Source organism: Lampetra fluviatilis, chromosome 18 (assembly GCF_964198595.1).
Source record: "Lampetra fluviatilis chromosome 18, kcLamFluv1.1, whole genome shotgun sequence".
In the NCBI taxonomy this organism is placed as follows: Eukaryota; Metazoa; Chordata; class Hyperoartia; order Petromyzontiformes; family Petromyzontidae; genus Lampetra; species Lampetra fluviatilis.
The window spans coordinates 7,788,421-7,807,497 of NC_136292.1; the positions used below are offsets into that span (position 1 = coordinate 7,788,421).

Here is a 19,077-nt window from a genome sequence, read left to right on the forward strand (position 1 = left end):
ACCCCACCATTTCCTCCGTCCGCCACCTATAATTGTCTAACAAATAATGTTCAGGCCGCGTGTGCGTGCGAGTGACTTCATGCGTTGGAGCCACACGCCCACGCAGCGCCCTGACTCGCTGGTTAAACATCCAACACTCGCCTTTTGCCCGTCCAAGGACGGGTGTATTGCATTAAATCTGAAACTTGCAAGCGAAAAGCAGACCGCGACGTGATATATTCATTGCATTAATTCGTGTGCAATTTGTAAGGGCGCGGTGACACAGACTTCTTTCATTTTAAGGTTATAATCCCTTGTTCATCAGGACGTCCGTTTTACTTCGATGTCTTAATAGCGTTACGGAGATCGCGTGACGTGAGGGTTCTGCCTTTGTAGTGAGGGTTGTGAGTTGACGTTGAGGAGGGGGTAGGAGGCGCCTCGGCCCCCCTTGTGAAGTGACGTCAGCCGCTAATGATTATGAATGGGGGGGGGTGTCCATTTGGAGGACGTCACCTTATGATTATTAATGAGGGGGGGGAGGGTGCTCCATGTGGAGTGACGTCCCCTGCTCATGAATATTAATAAGGGGGGCTGGTCGATGTGGTGTGACGTCACGAGCGTTAATGACAGACATCCCTGGGTGATTCTAGTTGGTATTCGGACGATCAGACACTACACATGGCAACCACGGTTGACTTCTCCACAAAGTAGTTCTCTATTTTATCGACCCCAGTGGGATGCTGGGCCGAGCCAACCCCCTAACCAACAGAGTGAACTCGCCACCTTCCCATTGCGAGCCGCTCGCTCTCACCGTGTGGGCCACGTGGCCCGGCGTCGACAGCATGTGACGGTACTGCCACCGTTCTGAGAGTAACGCCGAGCCAGGGACGCGTTTTTCTGGTCGACCCAAGTTCGATATTTCCCCTGCCGTGCAGCGGCAAAACACTCCGGCAGCAGAGTAGACAGGCGATCGTTCTTATTTCCCAGCGTGAATGACCTAATTTCAATAGCGTCACTGCAGAATGCATTGTCTAGTGCAGGGAGACATCGCGTTTTTTTTGTGACTCTCTCTGTCTCTCTAATCGCCCGTCTGTGTAATTAACTCATCTCCGTGAAACCGCAGTGGCCTGAATTTGGAGGCCGTGATCCAATTGACGGCGGAGAAGAGCACAGCGCTTATTTCATTTCACTTATCACACTCAATCCACGCCTGGTTTCTCTGTTGGGGTTTTTTGTTACGTTTTAAAAGCCGGCGAGGAACTCGGCCGCGGTGACTCCGTTGCGCAACGAACGCGTCGACTCTGCAGCGCGGTGAGGGGGCGAGCGAGCGACGCAGTGAGGGGCTGATGGAGACGGCACGACGGCCTCTGGCCACCTGGGCATCTCTCCACCGGTCACCGCTGGCGCCTTGCTCACCTGAGTCCAGAGGCCAGAGCCGACATCGGCACCTTGTCAAGGTCGCTAAGCACGGTTTCCTTCGTACGCTGCGAAATAAGTTCAACAATACGTACGTACACTGCGCGTCTTACGGTTGCCATTACGTGGCTTGTAGAAGAGTGCATCCTTTGACAACCTACTTGTTTCGAGTCGCACCGTCGTCATTGGCCACGTAAAGAAATTGCAACCGTTCAAGTGACTCCCTCCCCCCCCCACGCGGTAGCGACGAGTCCCACGGGCTACCACCCGGGAGGGCATCCGTCACGACGCCTCGATTATTTTATTTGACGCCGCTGTGTCTGGGATTTTAATCGCCTCGTGTAGTGGCGTGACCTTTTAACACGTTTGCTTAAACGTCCCCCCTCCATTTGCATAATTACAATATATAAGCAGTGGTTCAGTGCCGCCGGTTTAAAAATATATATGTATTTGATTGCTTATTTATTTACCCTGGACATTATTTAAATGTCATTTGTATGAACGTGATACGTATCCCACCGCCCCCCCCCCCCCCCCCATTTGACAATTGCTATTTTGGTGCCACGGTCGCCCGACGTGAGGCATCGCCAGCGACTCAATTGATCCGTAATTGGTCGGAGGAAGACGCCACAATCGCCCACTAAATGGACCAATCACCGCGGGATCTGGGTCCATTTTCCATCACGTGTCGGTGTCTTGTTCCAGCGCCCAGCAGCCTTGGTTCGAAACCTTCTGACACACTGCGTTACCTGACCCGGCGTACATTCATCCCACGACAAAATTTACGCGCAACAGCTGCACAGGATCAGCAAATACCACCAACAACAACAACAACAACCTCATCTGTTACATTATTGAGCCGTTTTGTTAAAATGCCCTGGCGATGACTACCTTTGTCCCTTTGCTGGTGACAAAGACACACACACAAAGAACACACGCGAACAATATTGCCGTCCTGATGTCCCGTCACAACAACGCGTGGACGCACGGCTTTGAAACGTCTGCAATTAAGCGGCGCGCTGTGCCGCTACGTGAAAGAACACATTCGCTTGCTCGCCGTGTGACGGAGCGATGATTAGGGCGCGCCTTCGCGTGCGTGTTAAACACAGTTTGAGCAACTGCTTTCGTCTGCGCCAGGAAAAGCAATTTTCAAAAAAAAAAATTTTTTACGAAGGGAGGGGGGTGGAGCAGGGGGAGGTAAGCAATACATTTAATCTGTCACATTTCGCTGTTAATGGCTGAATTTCTTTACATAAAGGAACAATTTCGGTTCCTGTTAAGCCGCATTTGCCACAAAACTGAGTGCAATTATTGCAGAAGAAAGCATTCGTTCGCGTGAATCCGTGTTTAAAATTAAGTATCACGAGGCTTTCCTGTGTACACCAGCGTCGCGTTTGAGAAAGCGGGTACTTTTTTTTTAATTGTCCTCCCTCAATTATAACGACGGTAATAATTATATATTCCTTACCGGGATACATTTGCAAGAATCATTCCCGTCGTGCGTGATCAACGTTAACCAGTATTTAAGTGCCGCTGTGATTTATTTCGGTGAAAGCTGACGCGCGGAAAGGGACAGGCACGCGTTCACACTGTGGCACTTTGAACAGCAAACGGCATTCATAGCCCACGATGCGAGCGCCACTGCCAATGATCAGAGCACTCAGCTCACAAGCAAGACAGCCGTGGCTGTCATTGATCATCACTTGTCACCCTTCCGTGGTCAAAATACCAGAGCCACAATCAGAGGTCTACTTCGCTCGTAAAGCCCGCTGAGCTAAGAAGCTCTCTTGCAAGGGCGAATTGGCTGGCTGAGCGCAACAAAACATTCCACAATTTCAAGTATAAAAGAAATCAACGGCCCTGAATAACAACACATATATTGTACAAATACAGGAGTACAGTAGTGCTCTTCGGGAAACCGACGGCCGTGGCGCAACGTGGAATTTCCACCACTGGCTGCGCACTTGCACCGACAGCTATCTTCGATTGTTTATCGAACTTGATGTACAGATCCTGCGGCGTGATTCACCCAGACATCCTCCCAGCCCCTCCCTGCCTCTCGAGCCCTGCCTGGGCTGGGGCTGCTGCTACTGTGGTGGTGGTGGTGGTTGGGGGTGGTGGTGGGAGTTGCGCGAGCGCTGAGGCCCAACACTTTGCCGTGCGGCTGGCCTCCCCGCCGCTGAGTCGAGCCCGGTTCGCCCCGGGTCCGCGATTCTCTCCGCTCGTGCGCGCCCGCGCCGCGCGGGGCGTTCCTCGCGAGCGGCCCCGCGGCCCCGGGAGAATTGCGATGAGCCCGGACGTGCGCGATGATGGATTCCGTGTCAGAATAAATGATCGGGGGGTCGGCCCGACTCGGACACACACGGCCATGCAGGAAGCAAATCCATTTCCCTTCAATTTCCCAGGCCCCCGTCCGGTCCCATCCATCGAGCCTCCTTTCTTCGGCAGCTGGCAACGGGGCCCCGTTTCTTGGCCTCGTCTCTCACAAGCTGCGAGTTTAAATGTGCGAATTGAAGGTGACTGGTGGAAAGGGAAACCTTGCCAGTGGAGAGAAAGAGATGAACCTTAGCCCGAGGCCGGTGCTGTAAGCAAAATCAGCTGGTGATGACATCTGATGTTTAGAAGCTTCTCTCTCTCTCTCTCAGCATTCATTCTCGGTGACTATCGCATTGTGTATGCGTGGAGCAGCCTGCATTGCTGAACGTAACGGGCGGGACGCGGTGGTGCGCCGTGGTTGGCATGGGAGGGGGTGCAAGGAACACACCCGGGGTCTCCACTCCTCGTCGCTCGGGGGACCTGGGCCCTTCCGGCCCGTGAGATGCTGCTGCAGCTGCCACCGGCTACGCGCTCCAAAGCAACGCCACTGGTGGCATAGGACACTTTCTAAGGCGGATGGATTGCCATACATTGGCAGAGTAATTGAGTTCAAACCCTGGGCAAGGTCAACAGGCTGCATCATCCTCGTCATCATCTAGGGGTCAGGGAAGTGAGTGGCATCTACACACCAACACTTAGTGGGGAGGAGTCAACAGTATTTGTCCCGATAGACATCGTAAGCCTTGTCATAGTAATGTGGAATTTACGTAACTGGCTTTGGACCAACAGTGGAGACGAGAACTATCCCCCAGTATGTTTGGAACACGAGGGCACTTTCGCTTGATTTCACTCACGTAAGACATTATATATATTTTTTAACAGGCGGTGTAAAATATTGTGGTTGATAAAGCAATGTCATGACTTAAACACTCACTACTGGACGTCCTAACCTCCTGTGCCTGTGCACCCCGCGTGTGTCCTCCACTCGGACTCCCGCAGCCACGCGTTTAGCCGATGGCAACATCACCCTTGCATCCACATTCTGCACGCACGTGGACAGCCCTCGGTCAATCCAGGATGAGGACCTTCGCACCCCACCATGCTGGTCATTGTGGGTTGGTGAAGTCGGGGAGCACATAAGTACAGAACAACCATTTTGCCACAATGCCCACTGCTTGCCCGTGTCGTCACGGCGCTCGCCACATCCAAGCGCGATGCGGGCTCGGCCTCAGCTGAGCTTCAAACCGATCTGACGGGGTGGGGCGCATCTCACGGCGTTGTGGTCACGAGTGTTTACTCCACGCGTCACTGACAGTTACATCTCGAGGCAATCTGCCTGCGGGTTTGCGAAGCCACGCGTGAAGGTGTCCTCAGGTCATGACCTCGCGAAGCTGCGGCACATCAGCAGCGGCGTTTGCCGGGATCTTGTGGGATAAATTGGTCGCGTGCGGGAAGTGTCACGTGATGAGACGAGTCCCCCGTGACAACCTCGTGCCAGGCGCCGTGCACCCTGCTAACCACGTGGGGCTGTACCCACGGGCTGGGCTGGGGGAGGGGGGGGATCACATTCCCACGAAAAGCGATAGTTTTAATATTAAAGCCACATTAACGTCAAACGTCTAATATCTCAAATTTATCCAGGACAACCTCGCTCAGTCCCAAGACTTTTTAAAAGCGAGATTCTGCATTAAGATGTTTCGCCAAGTCAATGAAAAAGTATTGCCTTTATACGTGGGAGGAAACTGGAATACTCAGAGAGAAAGAAACCCCCATAGCTCACGGGGTGTATAACAATCAAAGGTTTGCACGCATGGATTCATAACCCACTTGCTCTAATGACAACTCCTGGCCACCTCACAGCCCAGCGGATGTGTGCGTTTTACAAATCTGTATGTGATCCACCAACTCTTTCCTCCAAAGCTACTAAACAGAACATTAACGTACAAGCCTTGAGATAACCAGTGGGAGTGTTAGATCATACCAGTGTGGCATTAGTGTACCGGCAATAAATATATTACCGTACCACTCAGCTTATAATATAGTGCTTTGGAGGCAAGGGTTGGTGAATCACACAGACTTCTGAAACTCCCAAACCTTCAGAGTTCGGGAATTTGCTCGGAGATTGGCAGTAAGTTCAATGAGTTTGATTGGCGGTTGGGGACGGCATGTCGTATCGTGTAGGTGTCGTGTGCTGCTCTGCTCGAGTGGCCCACATGCTGGTTCGCACGTGGGCCATGCGATCCAGCATGTGGGCCCATCGAGCCTGGTGCAACTGTGGCCAGAGGAGCTCACAAGAAAGATAAAGGGAGCTACACGAGCTCAGTATGCATACACACGAATGGCAGCGCAGCAAGCGGGCTCGTGAACAACCTGTCCATGCAGACCTTTTTGAGGGCTGTCTCACCCGCACGCGTGGGCACTTTTTCCTCTGCGCGCTCAGGTTTCCTTTCACACGGTGATCCGCCCACCCTTGTCTCGAGAGAGCTGCCCGTTCCCCGGGGTTCGCCAAACCACACGCTGGCCGGCCGGGCAGGGCGGGCGGGCAGGCGGGCGGGCGCTGTCGACGGCGCCAGCAAGGGAGGCGTTAACGACGGCCGGTGTGCCGCTTGCCCCGAGCGCCACACACGCGCACGCTGCATCCATCATCTGCCAAAGAAATCATTACAGGATCCCCCGGCAAAATTCACCTGTCTCTCGTGTAATACCGAAGCCTATTCATTTTGGTTATTAAAACATTTGTAGCGATTGTCCCAGTGTTATTTTATACGGTGCCATCACAAACTAGGCGCTTCATTTTGATCCGGGCACCCCTGAAGAAATGAATGTTAGATCAATGGCAGGCAAAATGTTAATTTAATCAATTGCATTTTCTCCTACTACATTTTTTATGTCACATTTAAAAGAGCGGCAAATGTCATTTTGCTCTGATGTGTCCACAGATGCATTTAATACATTTTTTATGACTGTAAGTCACGACTGTACAAGAAAGGTTAGTGTCATTTTCAAGAGGGACATCTCAGAAAATGAGAAAGTGGAATTTTTTTTCAATGTTACAAAAAACACATTTATTTAACATGGGAATAATTTAAATTGGGTTCCATCGCAGTAATGCAGTTTAAATATTGACATTACGGAATTCCCATCGTTATTTTTAGTTCACAATGTGCAATATTGAATCCGATTAATTTTTTCTCTTTAACCTTTACTCGGCTCATATCTTTCCCAGTGAATGTATTTAATGAAAATCAATAGTTTACCGAAAGAAAAAAAAATCTGATTTCACCCAGTTGATTAAAATAAGGATAAGGAAGAGATTTTAATGTGGTTGCTGCTCTCTCTCTTCCCTTCTCATCCCAGGCCACGAGCCGCTGCTCCCCGAGCACGGATTAAGGATCGCGAGGCAGGCGGGATAATTCGCGAGCGTGCAAACGCGTCGCCTCAACTCGGCGGAGGAGTCCCCAATCGCGGTTTGGCTCCCGCGGGAACCGTACTTGGAGGGTTTCGTGCTCCTGCTGCGCGACGCGGCCACCGAGAAAACGCAAGAGCGCGGCCCTCAATAAGCCCCGTCCCGCGGAGCTCGCTAATCCGCTAAACCGCAGCCTCTGCCCGCAGCAAACACCAACGATGCGCGGCCCGCGCCAGCACGCGGAACGCCGGACTCAATCGGCTGTCGGGTAAAGAAAGCAAATAAGGATTTATGGGTGTGCGGGGAAGGGTTCGTCTGTGATACATATCATGGACACATTGTTGAGAGATGAGTCAACAACGGGGGGATGTAGTTGAGCTGTGCCACTGCCATTGGATCACGAGGCGAAGGATCCACGAGGAAACCTCGCACAGCGGTGCGCGCCGCGCGTCACGGAACGGCCGCGGGAGAGACGCTCCGCAGATTCTCCCTCGAACTCCGGCACGTGGCCTTTTTACGCCCCCCCCCCCACGCTGTCACGAGATCGTCGCAGGACATTCAAAGCGACGTTTGACGGCGAGGCGGGCTTGACGCTCTGACAAGCGCGTCACCCGGCCACTGTGGACTCACGTGGTGGTTTCTTTATCTTCTTCTTCTTCAAAAGCACAGAGGGTGGTGTGGGCTTTGTGCATTCCAGTTGGGAGGTTAAGGAGATAGCATCATTATTATTAATATTAAGGGCGTAAAGGTCAGTCTTATTAGAATAATCGCAAATGCAATCATAGTAAATTGCCAGCCCTGATGCTGGCCTCAGCTCAATCCATCATTTAATGAGTCTGGCACGTTCGAGGCCGAGTAACCGTGTGTGGGGGGGGGTAAATAATGAAATAAACAAGCGGAGCCAAAGGGGTTGGAGTCGACTGCGTGGGAATCATCGAGAGACTTCAATGGAATGGCACAGAGGTGCCGCGACTACTCCAGACTGGCACCTGACAAGCGCGTGGCGCCCCCAGCTCTCCGCGGGTCCCTCGGGTGGCCGATGCGTCGGTGTGAGTGGGCCAGCAAGGTGTGGGGGGGGGGGGTCATGGGAGGGGGCGTTCGGGGTGAGACTCAGCCGGGGCTGTCTTGGCGAGGGAGCTAAGGGGCTGTCAGCGAGTGTTATTTTGGCGAGAGGAGCGGCGAGCGTTGCGACGGGCCCTCTGACCACGAGCCGCCCGCGCCTCGTTTATTTCGTTTTTCCAGGCCGACGCGACGCGACGTGACACCCGCGTGTGTGCGTGTGTGTCTGTCGGTATGTATCTGTCTGTGTGTAAGTGTCTGTGTGCGGGATGGGGAGCCATAGTGTAGCGGTTAGCGCGCTGCGCTATGAACCCGGCGATCCGGCTTCGATTCCTGCTCACGGCCAACACCAGTGACTATGATCAGAAGTGGGCCTTCACCTAGGTCGACTCAGCCTCAAATGAGTACCTGGTGCGATGTGTAAACTTCGCCACTAGGGAGACAAATGCGGCCGGGCGTGGTGCTGGCCACCCACACCCTCGTGCGCCGTTCCGGCCTTCATAGGTGCTCGCTAACAGCACTTGCCCCAACAATCTGTTTAGGCTATACGGGGGATCTTTGTCTTTGTGTGTGTCTGCCGGTTCGGTTGTAGTACCAATAATGATAGTTATAGCAACAACACTGCTGTTAGTTGAGGCAGGAAAGTCATATTTGTAGGTTTCTGCCGCATTGGGGTAATTTCTCTCTGCCATGAAGACGAGTTCGACCTCCTGTGGAGAGGAAACCGGGGTGCCCAGCGCAATCCGACACGAGGGGAAACAGAGAACGCTCCGCACGCCACTCATCGCTGTTCTGCGAGAAAAAAAATCAATTATGTGGCCACCTCATAGCCCGAGGTTACAACGCCTGTGGCATTCCCAGGCAGTCTCTAAACATATTTTTTTGCCAGGTAAAGATCACCGAGCCATATAGTTCTTTTTCAGAGGAGGCCTGACCACAAATGATAGCTATAACGAAGTGAGTTTAACACGTAGGCTTTCGCGACCGATATCATCCATAGTACAGGTGGCCTATCATGTGGGAACTCATAGCAGCCAAATGATCTAAACGCGTGTGTTCTACCGTCCACGTGGCACACAGAGGCTCAGATCCGCTGAGCTCCCGAGGCCCGAGCATATGGGGCGCCACTCAGGGCAATGCGGTCGGATGACTTGTGACGACTTGTGACGACATGTGACGACTTTTGACGACATGTGACGACATGCGTCGACTTGTGACGACATGTGACGACTTGTGACAACATGTGACGACATGCGTCGACTTGTGACGAAATCCGTGAGTGCGGAATTCCGCTCTCACGGAACCTCGCCACGCCGACCCGGTCATCCGCGCACCGAAAGCGCTCGGCAGGGCCGTGGCGTGGTGAATATCCAATGAGCAAGCTGACAGCACGAAGCGAGCCGGATTGTCCTGATTAAATTGTTCCCGTGACACTGGCCGTGGGCCAAAAGCGAGAACTCATCTGCATGTTTAACCCCCTCGCTCGCGATGCCAGCCTGCGCCTTCGCGGACTTGGCGGTGACTCCTTAAAATTAAATCTTGCAGCGTTAGCTCCCTCGATTCGCTCACTCAATCTCCATCCCGGCGCATTCATTCACTCGCCAGGGATTGCTTCGCATTCTCGCTCCGAGCAAGAGCGAATGCATAAAGTGACCAGGCGATTTCTTGACATGGCAGCGTTCTAACCGAAATATCGTGACCGTCATTAGTCACGATCTAGTCACTGCTTGACGAAGTTGCCACGCTGCCACCGTCTCCGTCTTGCGGTGCGACTATCCATCCAGTGACAGCGGCCCCGCAGTGCCAAACCTACCGAGTGTGTAGGCGGTGCAACTGCACCATGACCCATGGGCCAGAGGGGCCCGGCTACTGGGCTACAGAGAGGGCGGAATGTGGACCGGGATCCTCATTCATTTGTTGTGCCAGGGCCCTTTCCATCCACGCGATGCCACTGCTTGCCCGTGTTGACTTGGCCGGGAATGAGCACCCGGACAGAGTCTCCTGTATCTTTTTGTTTTCCACAGGCACATGCGAGCTGCGCCGGGGCCCGTGCTGAGCCAGCCTCGCACGCGGCTCAGGAGACGCCCGGTTGTTTATACGCGGCAAAAGCCAAGCCGTGTCGCTCACGTCACACGCGATATCAGTGAGTCGAGATCGATGCAGACGACGTGATGCTGTGTACTCACGGAGTACTGATTGACGTCACATGCAATGGACACTTCCCCAGATCCAGAATCGGGCCGGAGAATCGTGGTTCGGTTCAGGCTCGGCACGTGACCCACCCAGCGAAGAACCACCAGCCTTCTCGGCTGCCCGCGAAAGGATCCCGGGATATTGAGGTGCATTCAGCGTGCACGCTCCATCTGCGCAATTCCGTCCGAAATCATCGAGAGAAATGTGGCAGAACCTTCCGGTCACAGACCATTGCGGTCGTAATTGCGGGTCGTCGTGAGCTCACGGCTTCTTTGCGCGTTCCAGTCGCTGGCGCCGAGGGTCGGTGCCGAGGGTCGGCACCAACTTTTGATGCAGAAGGCGCTGGGTTCACACCACAGCCATTTGTAAGATCATTAATGCATTCACTTTCTAGTTGTCACATTTTCGCCAAAGTTGCGTGAGTGTAAGAGGCAGTACAAAGGCTACGGTGTTAATATTTCATGAGCAAATGTGTTCAGTTTTACAAATTAACCATCAATATGAATATTGCATAAATTGTATACAGTGTGTGTTGTAAATGTAATTTTTGTTATTCCAAACAATGAAGGCAGGATAAAACACAACAACTTTGTACGTTAATTTTGTATTATTGTCGTACACGTAAACATCATTACATAAATAACACGAAGGGGTTTAGCGACCAATAACATGATTCACGATTTATTTTCGGGTCGCCAATGCAAGTTGAGTGTGACGACTGGAAGGTGTGAGGTTTGCTGCGTCCGTGATTTCTGGGAAATGCCTGATGATGCTGTCTGTAACCATGAGCGGAAAACGTCCGTAGCAAATTGTTAAGCGCGAGTGGATCGCTCTGCAGCGCACCGATGGTGCTGCTGGAGCAGTAATCAGCACGTTTGCTCACGTGACAACTTAATTAATTGGCCGTATTAATTGCCTGTGTCGGATGAAGTAGGGCTTTCGACCACATTTATATTACATGTCCGATAGGACCCAAAATCAATATACGGATATGTCACTCGGTAGAGGGATTCTATTGGATGCGGATTTGGTGAGATCATGACTTGACTTCATACAAAAGTCAATTACGCGGAATAACATGATTAAACTAAACACCGGAGTAAGATAAAGAGGACGAGCATTTGGCTATTGGGGTCTCATGTGCGGCGCGTTTGTAATGACAGGCGCGGCTGATCGCGATACCGCATCCCCAACGCATTCATTAATGACGAGGCTTTCTGTACGAGCACTGCAATTAGCGATCAACGGAAGACGTCACGTGTCAGAGTGTGTGCACACACCCGATGCGCCTGAACACTTGTGTCGGAGCGTGTGCACACACCCAGCAGGAGACATGGGTAACCACACAGTTTGTCTAACGGCAGGTCGCGTCCGGTGGGGTCAAGCGTATCTCGTCAGCATGGAAGAGGAGACCAAATACCATCCAGACCAGAGCTACCTCTAGAGTGGAGGCCATTCCACCAGCGGTGACGAGAACGAGCTATTGCAGGGCAGCGCCTTTAACTTTTAACTGAGGAGCGAGGGCAAACGGACGCCAAACAAACAAACTCACGAGCGAGCGAGAGTTGCGTCCGCAGGTGCCGATCGGCGCGTTTAGTAAGCGTTCAAACTCCGCCAGAAACGGTCGACTGCTTTCCGACTGTTGGGCACTGGTAAGCGATTGTGAAAATGGTTACCGGTTCACCGGTTCACGTCAAACGACCCCAGCGTGTGCAGCCAACACCGCCAGCCGTGGTTGTTTGCGGGTTTTGGTGGTTGGATAATCGCACGTGTGCAGTCACGCACGGGACACCGTTCGTATTCATAAAAAAAAGATCGTAGTAATCATAATTAATGTTTTTTTTTTTTACAAATTACATACACGATGAATAATGAGTTCATGAAATCATCTGTTACATTCATTTCAATCGATTGATTATGGGCTTGATTTATTAACTGGCAAAGCCAAGAAATACATTCATACGGAAGCAATTATTGCGTTTGGCCGAGAATTAATAGAATCGGTGTGCGTGAAGAATTAAGGAGCGGGGCGGCGAGGTGGGGACACGAGGAGTCGTGTGGAGAGAGAGCAGAGAGGGTGTTGAGTGAGAGAGAGTGGACAGAGAGAGTGGAGAGGGAGTGGACAGAGAGAGTGGAGAGAGAGAGGAGAGGCTTTTGACTTTTAAATAACTTTTATTGCCGCCAGCAGCAACAGCACTGGAGGCGATTCCGATATGAAATACACAGTCACCAGCAAATAAATAATCGCTATAAATCCACGCGCTGTGGCGCTAAATGCAGCGCGCACAACACGAAAGAAAAGTCACGTGGTGGTGGTGATCATCGGGCACGCCACGGTGACGAGTGAGCGCCTCAGAAGGTGAACACGAGGGTGCCCTCCACGCTGGTACAGAGAGGGGCTTGTCCGGCTCCCGAGCGTTCGAAGAAGACGCGCACATCACCGACATGTGTGTGGTACTCGTGCTCCAGCCGGAGTCGCGCCTTGAGCAGGCCCCTGAACACTGGAAGCACAGAGCAGCCGTCAGTGTCACCTTCCAGCATCTTTTTCCTCGTTCTGTACACCGCCATCTTCGCCTGAGCACAGGCGAAGTTGGCGAGGTCATGGCGCTTGTTAGCCAGGTAAGGCACCCCCCATATACGAAGCTGCTGTTGTAGAAGGGCACCCCCAGTTTCCTGAAGATGTCCCCTAAAAGGCGGAACATTGGTTCGAGCCGCTGGCAGTGTAAGTACTGGTGGGGCAGATCCTCCCTGGCGAGATTCGGCTGAGCCACACGGCCGATGGCAACGTGCAGTGTGCCAATCTCCACTGGAGGTCACCACAGCGTTTGTTAGAGGAGAGAGCGAGAGTGGAGAGGGAGTGGAGAGCGTCGGGAGAAAAATTATAATTTGCACTTCTAAAGCGCCTTTTACCCGAAGCTCGCAAGGTGCGTTACAGAGACAGGGACCGAAAATAGAATTAACAGTGATTAACAAAACGGTGCCACCGTAAAAGCCGAATAAAAGCGCTCATCATAGCAGCATACACAGAGTGTGGGGAGAGAGTAGGGAGATGCGTGTAGACAGCCGGCAGAGAGTGGAGAGAGATTGGATAGAGTGTGGGGAGAGGGTGGGGAGATGCGTGTCGAGGAGTGGGAGAGGCAGGGAGTGGCGAGTAACTGAGCGAGCGGCGTTGTTAACGATGTGTTGACAATGCGTTGTCGAGTGTGTTGTTGTTGTCGTTGTGACTTTCGGGTTATTTATGTTCAATACGCTTTGTTAAAAATACGTGCAAAGAGAAACCAATTCCCCCCAGCCATTCTCCACCGCCCATTGGACGAAGGCTTTCCCACACATTCACCACGCCATACATCACCACGCCACACATTCACCACGCCTTACTTCACCACGCCACACATTCACCACGCCATACGTCACCACGCCACACATTCACCACGCCATACGTCACCACGCCACACATTCACCACGCCATACGTCACCACGCCACACTTCACCACCCCGGCGAGTGAAGGGGCACGTCACAGCCATGGATTGCTCTCACTCGGGGGCAGTTAAAAAAATGAGGCAACCTCAACTTTACCGAAAAGTATCAACACGTTTCCGTGTCAATGAGACTGTGGCGGTGAAAGGTGACGTTTCGAGTAATTGGCCTTATTCATGGCAAACGATCGGAGAGGCCAGCGAGATGGAGTGCATGGGAGTCGATAAGAGTTGAAACTCATGGCCAACGACGGCGACTCTTATCTCGCCTATTATTTGCTATATACAAAAAGGCCATTGCCCTAAACATCTCCCAATATACATTTTTCTTTCAAGGCCACAGTGTTCTTGCGAATAAGTTGAGCTGTTTTTTACTTGTCATCGTAAGTCGCGCTCATGCGCCCACTGCCAACGCCAGCCTCCCAATAATTTGTTCAACGTCACCGTTTCGGTATCATCACCCTCAGACGAATAATACGTGCGGGGTGCGATTGTGTGGGCGGCCTCCGATTAGCACGGTCGGCTACGAACGGTGCTAATCGGTTCAGCGTGCTTACACACATACGCAATTCACCGAAATGCGGCTAAGTTACGTAGCAAGCGAGCGGCGTGACACCCGCACGGAACCGAATGAACCATCGGCATCCCGGCGCGGATGTCAACGGAGTGCGTCCGACACCGTCGCGGCGTTTCCACAATCACGTCGCACTCGCCGTGACAATCAGCCGCGCGCACTCTGGCTGCTGCGTTTGAACGCCTCCTCGTGCCCAGAATGACCGAGAGTGGCGATCGTCGCCAATCGCCGCGTGTTGCGTAGGCGCTCGACGGGCTGCTGCATCGCAGAAAAAAAAACCAAAACACCCCGTGAGAGATGGCGATGGCTTCGGGGAGGCCTTCAGCCAGCAGTGGATTGATCCGTGGCCAGTGATGATGATGATGATTGTGAAATTCACTCGCGACGACGAGTTTATGCCCGTGCGTCTATGCTGTGCATCTGCGGCGTTGCCCGCGGGTGCGTGCCGTGAAGGGGTCACGTTTCGGTGGTCGGCAAATCGTTGGTAGGCAACTCCTGATTGTGCGTGACGAACCACGCAGCTACGCAGCAGCGGCGGCAGCAGCAAAGACAGCGGCGGAAGCCGCGACTCGTTATAACCCGGTACTCGTTAGAACCCGGTACTCGTTGGATCCCGGTACTCGTTGGGAGAAACTACAGCCACGTGTCATAGACCCTCCGCCTGGTATTCTGCAGGTGGGAGGAGATGGCTCCGATGCATCCATCAGCGTGCACACTCCCTCGCTTCCTCCGCCGCATGAAATATGAATGAAAAACCAATTGCGCCTTAAAAACAGAAGCCTCCGGGGATCAAATTAAACGGCAGCCACGCGGTGCACGGGACTTGAAGCTGCCCCCGTGAGTTGCCGCGCGCGAGCGAGCGCCTGCGTTGCGGCCCGTGGCAGCGTCTCGGCGTTTTTCGTTTCGAGGAGGCGACGGAGTCGCCACCTCGACGCTCTCCCGGCGTCGCGCCGACGACGCGCAAGCGGAGGGGGGCTGCCACCGGGCCGTTTCTCCTCGAAAGCTGCGCAGGCTGCAGAGTGGGCTGCAGAGTGGGCTACAGGGTGGGTTACAGGGTGGGTTACAGGGTGGGTTACAGGGTGGGTTACAGGGTGGGTTACAGGGTGGGTTACAGAGTGGGTTACAGGGTGGGTTACAGGGTGGGTTACAGGGTGGGCTACAGGGTGGGTTACAGGGTGGGTTACAGGGTGGGCTACAGGGTGGGTTACAGGGTGGGTTACAGGGTGGGTTACAGGGTGGGTTACAGGGTGGGTTACAGGGTGGGTTACAGGGTGGGTTACAGAGTGGGTTACAGGGTGGGTTACAGGGTGGGTTACAGGGTGGGCTACAGGGTGGGTTACAGGGTGGGTTACAGGGTGGGCTACAGGGTGGGTTACAGGGTGGGTTACAGGGTGGGTTACAGGGTGGGCTACAGGGTGGGTTAAAGGGTGGGCTACAGGGTGGGCTACAGGGTGGGTTACAGGGTGGGTTACAGGGTGGGTTACAGGGTGGGCTACAGGGTGGGTTAAAGGGTGGGCTACAGGGTGGGCTGCAGAGTGGGCTACAGGGTGGGTTACAGGGTGGGTTACAGGGTGGGCTACAGGGTGGGCTACAGAGTGGGTTAAAGGGTGGGCTACAGGGTGGGTTAAAGGGTGGGTTACAGGGTGGGCTACAGGGTGGGTTAAAGGGTGGGCTACAGGGTGGGCTGCAGAGTGGGCTACAGGGTGGGTTACAGAGTGGGTTACAGGGTGGGTTACAGGGTGGGTTACAGGGTGGGTTACAGGGTGGGCTACAGGGTGGGTTACAGGGTGGGCTACAGGGTGGGTTACAGGGTGGGTTACAGGGTGGGTTACAGGGTGGGTTACAGGGTGGGTTACAGGGTGGGCTACAGGGTGGGTTACAGGGTGGGTTACAGGGTGGGTTACAGAGTGGGTTACAGGGTGGGTTACAGGGTGGGTTACAGGGTGGGTTACAGGGTGGGTTACAGGGTGGGCTACAGGGTGGGTTACAGGGTGGGCTACAGGGTGGGTTACAGAGTGGGTTACAGGGTGGGTTACAGGGTGGGTTACAGGGTGGGTTACAGGGTGGGTTACAGAGTGGGTTACAGGGTGGGTTACAGGGTGGGTTACAGGGTGGGTTACAGGGTGGGTTACAGGGTGGGTTACAGAGTGGGTTACAGGGTGGGTTACAGAGTGGGTTACAGGGTGGGTTACAGGGTGGGCTACAGAGTGGGTTACAGGGTGGGCTACAGAGTGGGTTACAGGGTGGGTTACAGGGTGGGCTACAGGGTGGGTTACAGGGTGGGCTAAAAAGTGGGTTACAGGGTGGGCTACAGAGTGGGTTACAGGGTGGGCTACAGAGTGGGTTACAGGGTGGGTTACAGAGTGGGCTACAGAGTGGGTTACAGGGTGGGTTACAGAGTGGGCTACAGGGTGGGCTACAGAGTGGGCTACAGAGTGGGCTACAGGGTGGGTTACAGGGTGGGTTACAGAGTGGGCTACAGGGTGGGTTACAGAGTGGGTTACAGGGTGGGTTACAGAGTGGGCTACAGGGTGGGTTACAGGGTGGGTTACAGAGTGGGTTACAGAGTGGGTTACAGAGTGGGTTACAGGGTGGGTTACAGAGTGGGTTACAGGGTGGGTTACAGAGTGGGCTACAGGGTGGGTTACAGAGTGGGCTACAGGGTGGGTTACAGAGTGGGTTACAGGGTGGGCTACAGGGTGGGTTACAGGGTGGGTTACAGGGTGGATTACAGAGTGGGTTACAGAGTGGGTTACAGAGTGGGTTACAGAGTGGGCTACAGGGTGGGTTACAGAGTGGGCTACAGGGTGGGTTACAGGGTGGATTACAGAGTGGGTTACAGAGTGGGCTACAGGGTGGGTTACAGGGTGGGTTACAGGGTGGGTTACAGGGTGGATTACAGAGTGGGTTACAGAGTGGGCTACAGGGTGGGTTACAGGGTGGGTTACAGGGTGGGTTACAGGGTGGATTACAGAGTGGGTTACAGAGTGGGTTACAGAGTGGGTTACAGAGTGGGCTACAGAGTGGGTTACAGAGTGGGCTACAGGGTGGGTTACAGGGTGGGCTACAGGGTGGGTTACAGGGTGGGCTACAGAGTGGGCTACAGGGTGGGCTACAGGGTGGGTTACAGGGTGGGTTACAGGGTGGGTTACAGAGTGGGCTACAGGGTGGGTTACAGAGTGGGTTACAGAGTGGGTTACAGGGTGGGTTACAGAGTGGGTTACAGAGTGGGCTACAGGGTGGGTTACAGAGTGGGTTACAGAGTGGGTTACAGGGTGGGTTACAGAGTGGGTTACAGGGTGGGTTACAGAGTGGGTTACAGGGTGGGTTACAGGGTGGGTTACAGAGTGGGCTACAGGGTGGGTTACAGGGTGGGCTACAGGGTGGGTTACAGGGTGGGTTACAGAGTGGGTTACAGGGTGGGTTACAGAGTGGGTTACAGGGTGGGTTACAGGGTGGGTTACAGAGTGGGCTACAGGGTGGGTTACAGGGTGGGCTACAGGGTGGGCTACAGGGTGGGTTACAGAGTGGGCTACAGGGTGGGTTACAGGGTGGGTTACAGAGTGGGCTACAGGGTGGGTTACAGGGTGGGTTACAGAGTGGGTTACAGGGTGGGTTACAGAGTGGGTTACAGGGTGGGTTACAGAGTGGGTTACAGGGTGGGTTACAGAGTGGGTTACAGGGTGGGTTACAGGGTGGGTTACAGGGTGGGTTACAGAGTGGGTTACAGAGTGGGTTACAGAGTGGGTTACAGGGTGGGCTACAGGGTGGGTTACAGAGTGGGTTACAGGGTGGGCTACAGGGTGGGTTACAGAGTGGGTTACAGAGTGGGTTACAGAGTGGGTTACAGGGTGGGTTACAGAGTGGGTTACAGGGTGGGTTACAGAGTGGGTTACAGGGTGGGTTACAGGGTGGGTTACAGGGTGGGTTACAGAGTGGGTTACAGAGTGGGTTACAGAGTGGGTTACAGGGTGGGTTACAGGGTGGGTTACAGAGTGGGTTACAGAGTGGGTTACAGGGTGGGCTACAGGGTGGGTTACAGAGTGGGTTACAGAGTGGGCTACAGGGTGGGTTACAGAGTGGGTTACAGGGTGGGTTACAGGGTGGGTTACAGGGTGGGTTACAGAGTGGGTTACAGGGTGGGTTACAGGGTGGGCTACAGGGTGGGTTACAGAGTGGGTTACAGAGTGGGCTACAGGGTGGGTTACAGAGTGGGTTACAGGGTGGGTTACAGGGTGGGTTACAGAGTGGGCTACAGGGTGGGTTACAGGGTGGGCTACAGGGTGGGTTACAGAGTGGGTTACAGGGTGGGTTACAGAGTGGGTTACAGGGTGGGTTACAGGGTGGGTTACAGAGTGGGCTACAGGGTGGGTTACAGGGTGGGCTACAGGGTGGGTTACAGAGTGGGTTACAGGGTGGGCTACAGGGTGGGTTACAGGGTGGGTTACAGGGTGGGTTACAGGGTGGGTTACAGAGTGGGTTACAGGGTGGGTTACAGGGTGGGCTACAGGGTGGGCTACAGGGTGGGTTACAGGGTGGGCTACAGGGTGGGTTACAGGGTGGGTTACAGAGTGGGTTACAGAGTGGGTTACAGAGTGGGCTACAGAGTGGGTTACAGAGTGGGTTACAGGGTGGGTTACAGGGTGGGTTACAGGGT

The 19,077-nt window shown here is 53.8% G+C and overlaps 1 protein-coding gene across 4 annotated transcripts in view; it reads right to left on the reverse strand.

Annotated features, from left to right (window-relative positions):
• Positions 1-10,979: 10,979 nt before the first annotated feature.
• The window catches only part of LOC144937183 (uncharacterized), a 111,484-nt gene continuing 103,386 nt past the window's right edge, over positions 10,980-19,077 (reverse strand). For all 4 annotated transcript variants that reach the window (XM_078864505.1, XM_078864503.1, XM_078864504.1 and 1 more), the window contains one exon: positions 10,980-12,870. In XM_078864505.1, the coding sequence (XP_078720631.1) occupies positions 12,640-12,870 (231 nt within the window). In that variant the 3' untranslated portion in view covers positions 10,980-12,639. The remainder of the gene's footprint in view (positions 12,871-19,077) is intronic.